The sequence below is a fragment of the Pagrus pagrus genome (assembly GCF_965226575.1).
Source record: "Pagrus pagrus genome assembly, chromosome: 17".
Classification (NCBI taxonomy): Eukaryota; Metazoa; Chordata; class Actinopteri; order Spariformes; family Sparidae; genus Pagrus; species Pagrus pagrus.
Window position 1 is genome coordinate 12392630 of NC_140201.1, and position 17829 is coordinate 12410458.

General features: G+C 42.6%; 1 protein-coding gene across 2 annotated transcripts in view; it reads left to right on the forward strand.

The window, feature by feature from the left end:
• tshz1 (teashirt zinc finger homeobox 1) overlaps positions 1-17829 on the forward strand; it is a 154761-nt gene that overhangs the window by 111518 nt on the left and 25414 nt on the right. The window contains exons 1-2 of one of the 2 annotated variants that reach the window (XM_084380362.1): positions 12093-12471; positions 12663-13276. In XM_084380362.1, coding sequence (XP_084236488.1) covers positions 13237-13276 — 40 coding nt within the window. In that variant the 5' untranslated portion in view covers positions 12093-12471; positions 12663-13236. Of the gene's footprint in view, positions 1-12092; positions 12472-12662; positions 13277-17829 lie in introns of those variants that run through there. The other variant, XM_084380363.1, reaches the window with a different exon arrangement.

The window sequence follows — 17829 nt, forward strand, 5'->3', positions numbered from 1 at the left end:
GTGTGTGTGTGTGCGCGTGTGTGTGTTGCAGAGACGGAAACCAGCTGACAAAAAAATGGAGTGACGAAACACCCAGCTTGACAAAAGCAACAACTACTTCTCGCCATGGAAAGTTAACGTGTAGAAAAGAAAAAAAAAAACCCTACTTTTTGCTTTCTTTGAAAGCCTCAGCCTCTCTCTAATTGGGTTTCATTCAGCGCTGACTGAGACACATTGTACGTAGAGTATTTTTGGCAGGAGCAAGCAATTTTTAGGCTTGAACTAGAAGTGTTTTATCCGGGTTAGAAGTTTGCGCTTTTGCAATTTCCTATATTGAATGAGAATTTTCATTAAAAAGCAGGCAGAGGTGGATATATAAATCTTTCTCCCCTGGCCCGCACTGATCTGATAAAACAAAACGCAGATAAAAACTCATCTTAAAGGAACGAGAAAAGGGAAAGATAGAGAGAAAGTAGAGGAAGCAAACTCTTAAAATGAGCTGAGGCATGTCTGAACTGCGACCCACGGGGGACATTTGTTTTCAGAGGTAGCGTGTTGGCCCACCGCATCATCCCCGGGGAGATATCTTCCTCGCCATTTCTCTGCTACTCTGCAGCACGGTTTCACCTCACGTTACAGCCTCTCTCTCTGTCTGACTGACTCACACATGTGGACGCACACACATAAACACACACACACACATGCTCGCATACAATCCCTCAAACCCTCGCCCAACCCCCACCTCGCCTTTTCTCGCATTTGACCACTTGTCAGGGGATGTTTATGGGCCATTGTTTGCAGTGCTGATGATCATTGTCACCGGTTGATTCCATTACCCATAGGCCTCTGATGGATGGGGCCTACCCTGACGTCCACTGATATGGGTGTCCTTGACCACTGGGGCAGACGCAATGAACGGAGGGGGCAGTGGGGTGGAGAGTTGTATTTTTTTTTTATTTATTTTTTTTATTTGGTAGAAACAATGTATCATACTGTTTTTACAATTATTTTAAGGTTCTTGATTTGTAGGCGCGATGAGGCAACAATAGTGTCTAAAATTGATTCACAGAATGTTTGAACCAAATTTCTTAAATTTGATTGACTGATGGTTAAAGGTACAAGGTACAACCTACCAACCCAGAGTGTCAGTATTTGACAACCTGGGAACACATCATCAATTGTGTTGCTCCAGAATTCCTTTTTGCACCTTTAAACATTATTATCCAAAAGGTAAACTGGTTCGCAGTAAGGCAATGAAATTGATAACATACACAGGACACAATCAACGGCATACAGTAGTCAAGTACTCTTAGCATGGTAATGTGGTAAAAACCACCTGGTTTAGTTTAGGTAAAGGTTGTCGTCGTGCTTACAAGTAATTAAAGCTGACTGGCAGTTGGAAATGGGAAACAAACAAAAAGTCTGACTTTGTTGCAAATAACGTCACGTCGTCTTCCTCCATGGCTCCCTACAAAATCACTACGCTCCCTAGAGGGCTTTGTCACACACAACATAAACATAAGTTGTTTTCGGACTGAAGCTGCAGCATATATGGTTTCACACCACACAGGCAGATGGACAATAATACAAGTAACAGTACAAAATACTGCTCACACTTACCTGCAGTGTTCACACAGGTGCTAAAATTAGATGTAAGACAGCTAATGTTAGCAGAAATGCAAAATTGGTAATAATAAAAAGAACAACATACATAATTAATTGAGCACTGTTGACTGGTATGTCACACTGTGTCATGTATTGGTACTTCCTAAATAAGATCCCATTTACGCTGTGTTTTTATTCTTAAAGATGTACTATGTGTGCATCTCTGTTTGATAGTTTTGATATTTTGAGAACTATGTTCAAACCCTGAGAAAGTCTCATTTTTGTGAGGGTAATGGTGCATTTCATTTGGTCTTATAAAAACTTCCAGAAGTGAGTCAGAGAGTGACGAGGGAAGATGACGAAGGTAACTAAATATAACATGGAAAAAAAAACTTTAAAACAAGATTTTCATTGCACATGGTTGGCAACTGGTTGTTTAACAATGAAGAAAACAACTCTCGTGATCCCTCTGTATGTCTTTTGTTTTGTTTCTATTAAGAGACCTGCAATGGCAGAAATGACATGTTGTGAGTTTAATGAAGATATTTGTCTCTTAATCCTTGGTTTGAAGTAACGTCAAAGTGTATTTGGGGAAAATTGTTTTCATCAGCTTTAACTGGATCTTTTCTATTCCAGTATGCCAACTTTTTCACCGAAGTCTTCCAAATTTTCTTATCAATAAATTCAGGCAATCACAATCCTATTTGTACACACATAAATTACCCATTTAAGGGTACAACTTTATATTAGTTTGATGATGATGAGATGTCCAGCAGAGTTTGAGGAAGGTCACAAGATCAATAGGAAAACCAATTTAAAAGAAAATGCAGATAAACCACCTTTAGATAAAACACCTTCCATTCACTCCACTGATTCATTTGAAAGAGAGATGTCTAATCATGCTCTGTTAATCATGTTGGACATCCTTTGATTATGACCTTGATTCACATAATATAACTTAAAGAGTTAACATAATAGATGTCGTCATTTGTTTTGCTTTGCTCTGGTCTTAATCACATTATTACAGTGCATGTAAACACACTGAGGAGTTGCCTGCGGTCCGGCCTCCTCCGGTGCTCCAGTGTCACAACATTATTTGAACATTTCTCCACCATCTCATTGAATTAGTGCTCCAGACTCACTGAAACAGATGAGCTTGAAGTGAAGGAATCGTTCAGAAGTCGCACATCACGAGCAGACAACTGCAATTACTGATGGGAGAAGATGAGCTTGGATTTAACCAGGGCGAGGCCGCGGCGTGGTGTCAGTGAAGGATTGGCCGCGGTGTCGGGTGACGGGGGATGAAGCAGTGTTGATAGCTAAAACATTTACAGCGGCCCCAGCTATCGCCATTTTTCACAGAGCCGGGACGCCATTGATCAGGGTGATATCTGGCGGAGAGGAACATGTAGTTAAAGGCACATGTTTAACAAGCTTCTCCAGCATTCCCCAAAAATTGTCACATAAAGACTTTCCATTATTATTCTGAACAAAGACAGAGCTGTTTTCTATCCCTCAGATCTGTCTTTTGTCAAGCCATCCTCACTGGGCAGATTACTTCTCTTAGGAAGCAGCTTTCCTGGATCAGACAGAATATTATTCTTAGATAGAAACAAGGCCACATGCTGCACTTTGAGGTAGAAATTAGCTCCGTTTTGTTAAAGCGTCTTAATGATAGTTGAGTTAAACCATTTCTATAGCTGTGAAATACACTCTTTAGTGCTTGTTCCTTTAAGACAATGCCAACGTGCAGAAAAGCAGGAAAACCCGAGCCCCCAATAAAACTAACATTAATGCCATTGCAATATGCAAAGCTATGCTAATTTTATGCACACTGTCAACCTACATAGTGGCCGTTCTTCGTTCATTTCAAAAGATATGACTGCAATTAGACGACAATTGATTGAAATCATTTGCGTTTTATGATTCGGTTACTTTTGAGAGCTGACAGGGTGTTGTACAATTCAGTGACAGTATATTTCACTGCACGGCGAGATTAACTGCTATTATTGACCCTCATGCAAACCAACGGGCAATACATTTCAAACAAACTCCGAGCTATCTGGCTGATTTGCATGTGGTGTGTCATTTACCATATTCCCTGATTACCTAATGATTTATGCTTTAATATAATGCACAGGGGCCTTTCAAAGCAATATGCGTACTTTACCTTTACAGTGACTTAACATGTCGGAGACAGAGAAAAATTGAAATGATAGTTTAAGGGCTGCGGGGAAAAGACAAGTCTTATCAGTTAAGACTTGCTTTGTATGTAGGATTTTTTTTCCCTTCTCTCCTTGGAAGGCAGGGGTGCAGTTGATGAATTCTTAAGCAGATCTCGCTGATAATTGTATTTCATAACTGTCATGCGGAGAGGGACTGTCCGCTGAGAAGCTATTTGTGTCACTGCATCTCTCTCCCTCTCTGTCTCTCCCTCTGTCTCTCTCTCTCTCTGCAGCCTCTTCAATAAAACTCAAATCACGACAGAGATTGTTAAGTCTACCTCCAAGATTATTAAATCCCAAATGGAGAATTTATGGGTGACACTTCATAACAATTAATCTGAGATGCTTGATTAATAAAGTTCGCTCACCCCCCTCCATCTCGCTCCCGTTCTCTTCTCTCTCCACCCTCCCCATCACTAAAGTTGTCCTGTTTGAGTGGGTTGAAGGAGGAGGGGAACAGACAGGATGGTTGTCAGGGACGACATGAGTGTCATTCTTTTTGATTAATGGAGCATTGTGACCCCGCCCCTAACCCTCCTTCTTTCCCAGCATGCCCACTCTCACCTCTGCAAAGCCCACCCACCCCCCCTCCCCCAATAACAGGTAAAAATAGATGTTGGCCAAGTTATGCTCTACATTTGGATTCAAGGTAGACATCATCTGATGGGAGACAGAGTAAGGAAGGAAAGGAATAAAGAAATGTGGAAGGGAGGAAAGAAATGGAACGGAGGAAAGAAAGAAGGAAAGAAATGGACAGAGAGAGAGAGAGAGAGAGACAGAAGGAAAGAAATGGACAGAGAGAGAGAGAGAGAGAGAGAGAGAGACAGAAAGAAAGAAATGGACAGAGGGAAAGAAGAAAAGAAAGAAGGAAAGAAATGTGAAACAAAGGAGGGAAAGAAGGAAAGAAATGTGGGAATGAATGATGGAAAGAAATCTGAATCAAAGGGAAAAAATGAAGGAAAAATGTGGAATGAGGGAATGAAAGAAATTAAACAATAGGAAAGAAAGAAAGAGAGAGAAAGAGAGAGAAAAAGAAAGAAGTACAAAAAAGGAACAAAGTAAGACATGGGGAGAAAGATGGAAAGAAAGTATTTTGAAATGTAGTGAAATGTAGAGAAGCTGAGAAAGAGGTGCAAGGAAGGAGAAAAGGTAATAAATAAACAAAGAAATGAAGAAGGGAGGCTTGAAAATGTAAAGCAACGAGAGAGAGAGGCAGAAAGACAGATTTTCGGAGAATGTCACCTACCTAACCTTGTCACCATGTTAAGTCAGCTGTGATTAATTAGTTGAGTGAGACTGAGCAATTAGGTCAGGAGTTTGGGGGTGTGTGTGTGTGTGTGTGTGTGTGTGTGTGCTGGTGTGTGTGAGTACAAGTGTGTGTGTGTCTGTGTGTGTGTTCATGCACAACTTTTTCTGATCAAGATCCTTTCATTAACAAACAACATTACATACAACATATAAAACAACATGTTTTTTGCTTTCGCTACCCACAAGTACAAGAACAGATCAGCCAGACAAGAAGACAAATAACAGTTCATGAAAAATAAGAAATGATCATATTCGCAGTTAAGTAACAGGTAAAACATGAAGTTAAGAAGTTAAAAATGTCCTCCAATCAGCATATCAATTTAGGGCTGATCCCTGAATGCAATCTTGAATCTTGAATCTTTCTTAATTAAATGTATTTCATGACCTTCTTGGGATAATGTCTGTATACTGGTGGCAGTGGCTCCTTCCATGTCATAGTTGAACAATCCTCCAAGTGAGAAGTAAACTGAACAATCACATTGACCCCAACATGTGAACAACACATGGGGGAACAGCAAATGGTGCGATCCATCGTGATTATTCGTGTTAAAGACAGTTTCTAAACGTTCTGTAGCTGTTTCTTGTCTGCATCGGTCATATGTGGGTCTGCTCTAATCTTATACCATCCTCATCGTGTAAGATGGACAGGTTTGAACTGGACGACTGGATGTTTCAGACAGACTATTATATTATTTAAGGCCTAAACTCATCTGAGATTTGTTCTTTTATATCTTCCTTACATTCATTTTTAAGCCCTGCACAACTTTTTTTCTTTAAAGTGTGAATGTACGACCGGTTTGATATGCGACTTGCAATTTGAATTCCACGTCGAATCTGAATTTACAACAAAATGCAAATCTACAAAGCTGTCATATATTCACGGTTTTTGCTTGGCTTGCAATAAAGAAAACCAAGAGGGGTAAAATGAAGTGTTTTTAAAAAAGGGCCCTGTGGTGTATTATCGCAGAAATGTGGCTCTAGATTCCTTTGAAAGAGTCTGAGGATAAGAAACCCCTTAGACAAATCCTTGAACCAGTAAAGGCTTACAAAAGATCATATTTAACAATGATGGCTATATATTTTCCTTTTTGCAATTAAAGAGTCCCTCTGTGTAATTTAATGCTTCTTTTCAAGTGTCGGGTCCCCTGAGACTTGGCCTGTAGCTATGCCATCGCTCTTGGTGATTATCATTAATGAATGTCGGCGAGGACCATCCCTCAATGTGACTAGGGAGGAAACACAAGCCCTAATTAAAGGTTCCTATTCATAAATATATGCCTCAAACTGCACGAATCGACATGCGCTGTGCACACAAGTCATTTTAATGTCAGAAAAGCACCTTTTTAGGAGCGTTTTCTCCCTTAATGTACAGCACAGCAGCAGCACTGACAGATTTTTTTTGCAGCCAAAGCCCGCAGCGAGGGATCTGTGCAATTTGAGATCCGCAGATTTAAATCTAGGAATAAAGCTGAAAGATTAGGATGCAGTTATTCGACATGATAACAAAATAGCTCAAGTGGTAACCGTGGTCTCATCGTAAAACTGAACACCGTGAGACACTTTCTGCATGTGATCCTCACGAGAGCTCCTTGTGTCGAGTAGTCGAACAGTGCAGGGAAACAAAATGGAAATATTTACAAAATGAAAATGTTTAACCGATTACAGGATGTCACAGAGGAAGAAAATAATCCTCATTTCTTGTGTTCCCTCATAAAAAGTCATTTTAATCATTTTAATTGCTCCAAATGCCGACTGACAACGGCTCTCACAAACGCCAGCGGTTGCATTGTCACATCAGTTTCCCAGACAAAGCTATTGGTAATTGTTATGTGAAGAAGATCATGTTAACATTGAGGATAATATTGAGTCTGTCTGGATGTTTTTTCACAGGGGCTCTTGTCGGAGAGGAAAAAAAAAAAAAGGAGCTCGGTGAGACAAACATTTGGCTGCTTCTCTCTCCTCCTTAATGGCTGAAAAATGCTAATTGGAGTGCACGTGTCAAAGAAAACAAAAGGCAAGGGAGGAGGAGAGGGAAGGAGCGTGCATGTCAGCAAGGCTGGTATTTTGAAACGTGAAATGTGTCACTTTCTTTAGCCCGAGTTGGGAAGGATTTTTTCAAGCAGGGTTGTTCCGGAAAGCAGGAAATCTCAGATAGAGTTCTGCCTGTGGTGGTAGTGTAATGTAGCTCATTTTAAATAGAAGAAAAGAGAAAGACGAAATGCTCTCTAAAGCGCCGTATTTATTCTGCAGAACAATTATTTCATAGTTCATGTAAACAAGCTGAAGTTGCCTGCCTCTCCTCCGCTGCTATAAAATAACACCTCCAGTCCCTGCGAGACTCCAATCCTTTAATAAACTTGCATCTGTCACCGCCGCACAGCATCTCGTCACATCCGTCGTCCGAAGTGACAAAATAAAAAAAAAAAGCCTCAGATGGGGATTACAAACCTTTAATTGCATTGTCAAGAATACAGCAACATATCGTTTTTTTAAGTCTACACATTAAACAAGTCGTGGAAAAGTAAATCTCTATAAAATATCAAAACCCTTCTCCCTCCATACTCTCACTTGGCATTTTAATTATGCAGTCTTATCTGATAGATGTGGAGATATAGCTCGTGTCAAAGTTAGAGCCTCTTCTTTATTAATTTTTTATTATATATTCTTATATTCAGGCTGTCAATGAGAATCTGATAGGACCCATCATTGATTGAAGATTACTCAAGATTATGAAGAGAGGCATTATGATAAGCTGTAAGCCTTCATCATTCTGAACGTTAACTTCTTTGAATGACACTAAGAGAAAAGATTACGCACCGTTTCAGTCCACCGAGGATGAGTTTAGAAGTCCGGCGCTGTGGCGGATCTAACACAACTACCATGTTAAAAATATAAAAGGAGGAGGATTGTCAGAGAGCATATCAAGGAGACGTTAAACACCGCAGACCCCCCGACAGCAAATTTGCGGTGCACGCCAGAGGAGCCCATACCTTTTGACATCAGAGGTTTATGGCGGCAAAATAGCTCGGGTGGTTTGCCACAGGCCAAAATCTGCAATACAACATTAATTATTGATGAATATTAAGAGGTAGGCTTTAAATTCTCGGTTCATGCCATCATGATTTTGGTCGATGTACTTTGCTCTGAGAATGTTAATTCAAAAATGTTTCTTTAAACTTAAATGAAATGTCTCAATTATTACCAAATAATTATATTTATACAGTTAACCTGTGGACTTTTTCTCGAAAACACTTCTCTTTACTGCAAAGCCAACAGTTTTCAGCTTGTGTCAAACACGGATGGCGAATGAAATGAATCGTGCCACAGTGTGTGACCCTGAGATGCATTTTCTAGCATTTTAGTGTGGAATCAGTTCTGCCCCAAAAAGTAAAAAGGATCATGTGATGCTTTCTGTAGTAGCGGCGATGAGGATAAAACCAGGGGAGACGGATAGAAAAGAGAAAGAGAAAGAAAAGAAGGCAGAGGTAATAGTTAAAGTGGTGAGATGTGTTTTTTTTAAAGCTACAGATCTTTTTGTGTCGTGTGTTCGACCAGCAAGTTACACACCGTGGAAAATGTGAAAGCAAAAACCTCAAGGCATCGTGACTTCGGTTTTATTTATTTTATTTTTTTTCAGATTTTACAATTAATATCCTGACTTGTTAGAGGGCATACAGATGAGAATATAGCTCGGTGGCAATTGAAATTCAGAGGGTTCATGTGAATAATGTAGCATGAACAACATTTATATTTTACACCAACATATTATTGATGATGCTCCTCACTCTCTATAAAACGTACAGTTATTCAATCATATGTATATGCTGTGAGTAAATGCATATTGGTGCCACATAATCCCCAATATTTTGTTTTATTCCTATATGTGAACCACGAAAATGTTATTCAGAGTTACATGTGAAAACAATGTTTTTTGAGAGTATCAGCTCTTTCAAACAGGGTCCCTCACCTGATGTGACAACCTGCAGGACTCCTCTGCACTACGATCCAGTAGATCTCCTCAACAGCTCCTCTTTAGATGAGAACGTCAGACCTAGAGGGGGTAAAAAAACCAGAGACAAAGGAAGGTAGAGAATAATGTATGTAAATATACATGACGACTACATGGATGTTCTCGCCCGCTCTGAGGGGAGTAACATCACGCAGAAGAGAGGGAAACAGGACGACATGTCATCACGCTGTCACCGTGACAAGTGTGTGGAAGAGGGGCTGCATGTATACAAGTTGGGGGGGGGGTTGGTGGGAAACAACTGTTTGTGCGTGTCGGCTTTTTGTCGTACACGCGCGTGGACACGGCTGGTCGCGTCACAGGTAGTGTAACTCCTGTAGCAAGCAATTTGGATCATAAAGTCACTGACTGACTGAAAAGTACATCGATATTTGAGGACGTTGAACATCTCGTATGTATTTCATAGGACATTGCTTTAGATGAGAGCAGTGAATATTCCCAGATAGTGTGTTTCTTATCTCAGCTGTAAAGTTTAAATAAGCTGTGCAATTTGATAGAAATCCTTTTGAAATAATAGCCCAACCGTGTGTGTGTGTGCGTGTGTGTGTGTTTTAACAGACTGCTACAATTCAAATCCACATGAAAATGACTCACATGGCAATAAAATGTGTGTACTTTTTATAGTAGTTGGGTATATTACATCTAAAGAAATGAGGGAAAGAAAGAAAATGAACACATGTAAAAGAAATAGAACTAAAGGCAGAGATGATTGTTATAACAGAAAACTTTGTCGTTTGGATGAAAATGTGAGCTTGTATGCCCGTTCTGCTCATGTTCACATATTTCAGTGTTGCCACCACCCCTGCCTCTTGAACCACATGTCCCCCCCTGCTGGCCCAGGATCAGATCCTGCACAAGCCTCTCTGCCCCCTCAAAAACCTTCAACCTTCAGAGCAAGAAAGGACGCCTCACTCTAACAACTACAAACACCCAAAAAATACAACTTTCTACAGTAATATAGTCTAGTCTGGAAAGCATATTTTTAACAGAAGGTAGGTTAATTTTAATTTAGTTTTCAGACTTTTACTTCTCGACTTTATTCGAACACATGAGCAAACATCTTGTTTTTTCTTACTCTGCTGCCGATGGGGTCACGTTGTTCTGAATCACTGGTGAAAGGAATTGTGTAATAAAATAAATGTTAACTTCATTCACAAGCTGTGACAGTTTACAGCTTCATCTGGAGTGGAATAATTACAGGCAACCTTTTTTTATTTTTGTTTTGTTGATTTAGTAATAGCTACCTTTCTAACAGCAGTCCTGAGCTGTAGAGTCACACTGGATTTAACTCGCAGAAAGGCAAACTGAAGCGCTTAGTTCATTTCCAACAGCAGCGTGCACTGTTCATTTAAGCGAGCCAGCATGAATCTAAACTTTTGTTTCCATGTCACATCTGTGCTATTTATTATGAAATGTAAGAAATCTAAATACGAGCCGAGAGACATTTTAAAAATTGAATAAAGTATCTCCAAGAGGAGGAGCAACCATTTGTGAGGTGCAGCTCTCCTGTCTCTCTGTCTGTCTGTCTCTCTGTCTGCAGGGATGGAAGCATTAGTGACGTAAGTCGGCTCCGTCAATCAGCGGGCAGGCCGCTGTGACAGACAGGGACAGACAGATGTTGGGGCGGTACTTGTAGTTCTTTCACCACATAACAGGCGACCCCGGACACCTTCTCTCTCTGCGCACGTTATCAAAACCACCGTCTTTCTTCCTGAGCTCCTCTGCTGTGCGTAACGAGGAGGAGACGGTGTTTGTTTCTTCACCTGTCCACTGTGAGAAAAAGGATGGAGGGGTAAATTCAGAAAACTCACCGGAATCAGTAAAACGAGGACTGGCTTTGCGAAAAGTTTGTAATCCAGATTCTTGATCCGGTCGCAGCCCCGAGCTGGAGCCGGCGTGGCTCGGTGCGCAGCGTCCCTAAAGTCCTGTGGCGAGAGGAGAGCGCATCCAGTCCGAGCTGAGCCTCCTCTCCTGCCATCCAAGTTCTGTAGAGATTACCACTGCACCCTCTTATCAGTCAAGAAAAACACAAACTTTAGACTTTTCTCCTTCTCTCTTCTTCTTCACTATCCTCTCCAGCAGACTGTGCAGTAAGCGGATATATCATGCTGTCTCATTTGAGACAACATTAGCCCACTTGTGCGCCCTTTTATAAACACTTTATGGTGGATAATAGTTAGGACGGAGTGTTGGCTATTAATGGAGCCCCTTGTGGATTCAGAGCCCCTCCCCTTCAACAGAAGCCTCACTAAAAAGGTGTAACGAATCGATCTGCAGCCTCCTTTGTCCCACTAAAGAGGTCACCGAGAATATCCACGTTTGAGCAAACTTTGGGAACAGAGCGAGGGGCTGGTCTGTACCACACTCCAGACTGTGTGAACAAGGGGAACAACTCAGTTTTCATCCATTTCGAGCTGGAGTGTGAAAACGTGTGTTTTTATTCGAGGAAAGAACAATCAAGATGTTGTTAGTGGTTGATGTTTTAGGGTACAATCCCAAATAATCAGTCAAAAGCGAGCAGATTATCCTCCTTGTGCATAAACACGTGTTTATTGGCTGATCTTAGCGGTTTTACAAGCAGATCTCTAATTTTATTTATGTAATTTCACGTCTTTGATAATGAAAAATACATTATTTAACCATTATAACATCGATAAAAGCCGCGATCGCACCCCTCAGTGGCTCAACGTGGCTGTAAACTGCTGCCGCAGCGACTTTTTTCCAACCAAATCTCACTTAGATTTCCCCCAAAATCTCCCTCACGCGAACGTAGGCTGCGCGTCAACTTTCTCGAGGCACCTCTCATTCTCTTGTTTTCACGCAAGTTTACAAATCGGCCGCTCGTGTGTTCACGCACAGGACGCTGGCTCTCCCGGATACGTGCGGGGAGGGTGGGGTGGGTTGCGGGAGGGAGAAGGGGGGGGTGGTGGTGGAGAGGAGGAGGACAGCGAGGGCGCCGTTGAAATGAAAGCCATCCCAATGAACAATTAGAGCAGCAGATTGACAGGTGGGCTTTGACTGTCAGGGTGACGCTTGTCGGAGGGGTGGAGTAAAGGAGAGGCCGGAAAGGCAGCTGGATGTGTCTGTCTATCAGTGGGAGCTGTCTGAACGCACCGCGCATCACCAATGTGCGCACATTTCACTGCGGAGGATACCCAGGGACCGCTCGTTGCGCTTTTTTTTTTATAGAGTAAATAACAATAAATAAAACAATAAGAGAAGACACTGCGGCTCAGAGGGCGGGCCTGCTTTCTCCGTGTGTTTTGTGATGAGTTTCTGAGGAATTCGTCAAGTGTCCGTGTTGACAGTCGGACGGACAGCGGATATGTGAGTATTTCATTATCCAGGGGGGTGTTTTTTTTTTTTTGCGTTTAAGGGAGACGGGGTGTGAGCTGATCGCTGCGGGGTTTTTCTCCGCGCACTCACACACACACCACACTTGACTGATTGACACACACCCAGCCCGGCTAACGTGTCATTCTTTCCTCTCTTTCCCCCCCTTGATTTCCCTCCTCAAGAGCGTAGCGGAGAGGTTGGGAGACCGGAGCTGGCCACCACCTGGACGGACGGGCTGACTGACGGAGGGACGGACGGACGGACGCAGAAGACGCTACATCGCAGTTTGGACTCCCCAAGAACAGGAGCTCCGTTTTCTGGACTTTTAGCTGCGAGCAGAAGGTATGAAATAGCAGAGAAGGCGATTTTGATGGGAGCGACGGAGAGAGGGGCTCTGGCAGCTCGGTAGACTGAGATCCCGGAGCTTTTCCGCCAGTTTTTTCCACGCAACCCCCAGCCTGCGATGAGTTTGTGCGATCGGCAGAAGTTAACGGACGAGCCCTGAAATAAAAATGATCTCCGATCTCCATTTTCTCAGCGGGACATACCGATTCTGAAATGATCAGCAGAGATTGAACCTCCACTTGCATCGATTGTTAAAAAAAAAAAAAAAGAGAGACTTCTCCACTTCCTGCGAGGGATCTAGCACACTTTAACTCTGATTTCCTCCCCTTCCCGTCGCACCGGTTTCCTCTCCAGCTCCGTCCGCTATTTTGATCTCTGCATGAAAAGTCAAGCGGAAAGTCTTGCAGCAGCATGCCGAGGAGAAAGCAGCAAGCGCCGCGGCGGTCATCAGGTAAGCCCCGGCTCTCACCACCACCACCACACACACACACGCACGCACACACACACTATACACTCCCCTCCCTCCTCCTCACACGCACATTCACACACACAACGTCACCGATAAACAGGCAGGAATCAGTCAGTGCGCAGACAAGTTTACGCAGCAGCGCGTACAGCACAGGCCTGATAACCTCTTACAACACACACACACACACACACATACACTCAGCGTGTCTGCGTGCAGTTTCCCAAAACAGCCCATAATAAGTTGATTCCTGCTCATCTGAGGCACTGTTTGACTGGCAACCGCATTGTTTCATTTACGCAGCCGTGCCAGGAAACCAACGCGCTCAGCTGCACTTCAGTTTCAGCGCTTTAAAGCCGATCCTCCGCCAGGTTGCCAACATCCAAGTTCTCCAAACAAAGCTCATCTTATCTCGTTTTTACAGGCTAACGTGTCTGATGTGTTCGCTGCCAGTAAGACAAGAAGGGAAAGAAAAAGAAAAGTGGCGTATTTTTTTCCTCTCCCCTCAGCCTGTGTTCCGCTCTGGGATTGCCATCCTTGATTTGATGCTTGATTGATCGCCTGTCATGCGACTGCCTTTGATCTATTCATTCCTGATAAACATCAGTAAATCATTCAGCATGGAGACACGCATGCGCCCCGGCAGCTGGACTGCCTCAAAGGGTAACTTTCTGCCCCCGCCGAGGAGCAAAGAAAAGACAAATTGAAAGAAAAAGTTCCCAAGCGGGGTAAATACTTCACGATTAATACCCCAGGAGGGGGGGGAGGGAGCAGGGGAGGAGGGGTGCTGGGGCGTAGTGAGATCACAGGGAGGAATCTCCAGAAATAGCCCTAAAAACACTGCAGGGTGAGCCTGTAATGGTCAAGCTCTTGACCTGACCTCTGTGTTCACCTCTTGGAGAAGGGAAGGTTGTCTATTTAACACCACACATGGATGCGAGAGTGATAAAAGAGGACATGAAGTGTGTCAATTTGCTATATTATTGATGCCATTGCATACACAATCAAGTTTAGCAACTTTCTGCTACCACAAACCTATTAATTAACAAGCTATTAATGCTGTAAATGTAAGTATTCAGGGGTTTTAAGTGAGATCCTGTGATTTAACAAGCATTTTTGGTGTGTTTTTTCCAGAGAGAGTTCTTTAGTAAAGTAAAATAATCCCACATTTTCCAGAGAAAGTCGCCGGCCCACGTATCGCCTCTCGACATTTGCGCCTCCATGTTGTCGTTAACTTGACCAGACGTGAACTGCTCCGAGAGAGAATCGCACATTTGCCCGAATCCATTTGATGTCCCTGGGAGATGTGTGTGATTGACATGCATTTTCAGAATGACGGGTGGTGGTGGGGGGGGAGAGGAGCCTTTGAAGTTAGCGCAGTAATGACCAAAGCCGAATAAAACAGCTGTAGAATGTTAAGCAGGCGGTGGAAATGTGAGGTTAAGCAGACTTAATCAAGGTTGTGACAGAAAGACTTTGAACTCGGTGGGGCTGTAATTTCTAATTGACGCGAGGCTTTAGTGATGGATAGAGAGAAATGTGTTTGAAGAGAACTGCCTGCACGCTGAAAATGAACGGTGTCGGCCACAAATAGTGGTGAAATCCCCAAAAGAGTGCGTAGAGCGAGAAAAAAAAAAGTGTTTCCTGTTTTTCCAGCCTCTTCTGGTCATTCAGCCGAGCTCTGAAGTGGCCCCATTCCGGCTCAGCTTTTGAATATTGATTTAATTGTCTGTTTTTGTGACAGACGCATACATCACAGCCAGTAATGGTCAATCCAAGCTTGGCAGGCTTTGTCTCTGCATTATTTCCAGTGCATGACATACGGTCAATCCGCAAACTTTAACACCTCTGCTGATGTGTGTGTCTGTGTGTGTGTGTGTGTGTGCGACTGCTTCCTGCACCTATAAACGCAAGGCTATTTTTACAATGCATTAGCAGATATTTCCACAGCCTCGATTTGTCACTTTGGAGTTGCACTAAAACAAAATGTTGCTCCTCAGAGAGAGAGAGAGGGAGAGGCTTCAATGGCTCTTTGTATGCCATTTCAAATGGGCTCTGTTTCATCAGTCACAGTGATGATTTTAGACCCTGTAATGGCGCTGTACCCTATCTAGTTTATGACCAGTGACAATACATCAGTGTTCTTTCATTTGGAACCGCATTACTGCATCTGTTAGTTTTGGCAGTTGAGTTCAGTGCAGTGCAATTTGAGCAGCAGAGACTTTTGCTGCAGTCATTTGTCGTCATTTCCAAGGTTTTTTTTTTTTTTTTGTCGTCTCTCACGGAAGTGCAGTTGTGTAGAGGTATTTCTCGCAGGACCTCAAGTAGTAAAGGGAAGGTAAACAATGCAGATAATTGTGACGAGAATAAAAAATTGCGGGAGGCGGTTAAAACGTGAACGGTGTTGTGATTTCGTGCAAGTTGTGCTTCTCGTTCCGTTATCGATTTTATATGTTAAACTCATGTTGACCTGCGGCAGCGTAGACCTGATGTTATTGTGACGGTGTTGAAGTTGGCGTTGAACTCGACAGATAATGCATCGCCAGCGTTTAAAAAAAATCCTTTTTATAAACATTTTCTGGTGTTAGCTTCTCATGTATCAAGATTTGGTGCTCTTCGTGGTTTAAAATGTACATTTTCATTTTTGGACCATTGGTCTGACGATAAAAGCAGTTTGAGGATGTCTGCTTGGGATGTGGAAGCTTTTAAAACACATTTTTTCAATATATTCCTGTCGATTAATCAAAAACTATACACGTTGGTGAGGTTTTTGTTTTTAATCTCATGGACATGTTTGTGTTTATATTTTCCTGGGTGAGACAATTCTCCTTCTTCGGCTGGACAATAAAGTTATTCCATTTTGTTATACAGTCAGTTGCAGCTCTAATTGAAGTGCTGTGATAAACGTTTTAACAGCACAGACTTGACTTCATACCTTTAAAGACTTTGCTGCTGTATTGCTGTTTAAAGATGACTGTTGGCATCAGCAGCATCATCACCGTTTATAATGGCAACATACTGTACACATTAAACCCAGAGAAGCATTAATTAGTCTAATTAGTGGATGTGAGACACTATATAGAAGATATACAAAGATACACTTGTGTATTTGCCTTGATACTGAGGTCGCACTTTTGATCGCTGTTGGAAAATGAATAGCACTGCTGCACGTCTACTCTTGCTTTTAGTTTGCCAGCCGCAATATCTTAAATCAAACACTGTCACTCTAAGTAATGAATCTGTCAACTAATCATTCAACATGTCATTGTGATTGGTGTTAAATTTATTCCCCAAGAAAGGAAAAAAATCCTCTTTTTATTACCTGTCCTAACAAAAAAAACCATTTAGTTTTACTGGCTGAGACAGAGGAAGAGGCGGAGCGATTCCCAGTGGGATGGACCGGGATACAAGTTCAGTGGATTAACATCTTTATACCCGTGTACTGTTCCAGAGAATCAGGAATCCGCTCAGTTTCCTTTCACTCTTAGATGTTAAAGTTTAGAAACATTTGATCCTGCGCTGGTTTCTCATCTCCGCTGACAGCAGGGAGAGCAGTTTTCTGGACTGACAGAATTAGTGCAGGTCATGAAGAGAGAGAAAGTGCCATGCTGTGATACTGTCAAACATGACCGTGTGGAAATGTGTTCCTTCATAGCTGAAGACGGTAATTAGTTCGCCTTTGTCTGCTCTCCTGATAGAAACGTTAGGGAGACTGGCTGACTCTGGCCGCTCACACACTGATGCCACTAATTAAAAAGTTTAGCACTCTAAACATAAATCAAGCATTCGTTTTACGGAGAGAGATGCCGTTAATTTCTTTAATATGTATGATTCGGTGTCTCCGATAAACGAACTTCAGAGCTGCGTTTTAATGATCTGTCTGTATAGCTTAGCTCAGCACGTTTAATTAAAGCACCCTGCAACATGTCCAGATTGAAGCCACAATGAGGCGCACACTGATTGAACAGGATGCACAGACAGTGCCTCGCCTTGTGAGCTCCACCACTGACATCTGCCTTCGCCTCTCCTAAACAGATATACTGCCGCCATCGCTGCCTCAATGCAAAGGGAGTCTCTTAATTATGACTTGAGGGTGGGCGGGTGGGGGAGAAGTTGAGCTTCCCTTCTTCCCGACGGCATCGTTAGTCGTGGTCCCTAATTATCCAGGTAGCTGACGGATCAGTGACAGGGCCCCACCGATTAATGCTTACAAATTCAGCAAGGTGTCAAGTCTGCAAGCTGCCTTGATGTAATCAACTTGGTGTTAGCCACTTCTCATATACGCTCCCCCCCAGTTGTTCCAGTGTAAAGTCAACAGCAGAGGTGTTCTCAGTGTGACAAATGCGAAGCTAACACAGTGCTGGACACAAACATCCCTGCGACGCGTATGTACGCTTATTATGCTCGGTACACGAGCTCTCACTGTAAACAGCCAGACAGTATGTACACTGCAGGTAAAGGAGATGTGAATATATGCGGCTCGCATTGAATGAGGAAGATTTTCTTAATGCTTTCCCTCTGATCTTTCTGGTAACAGC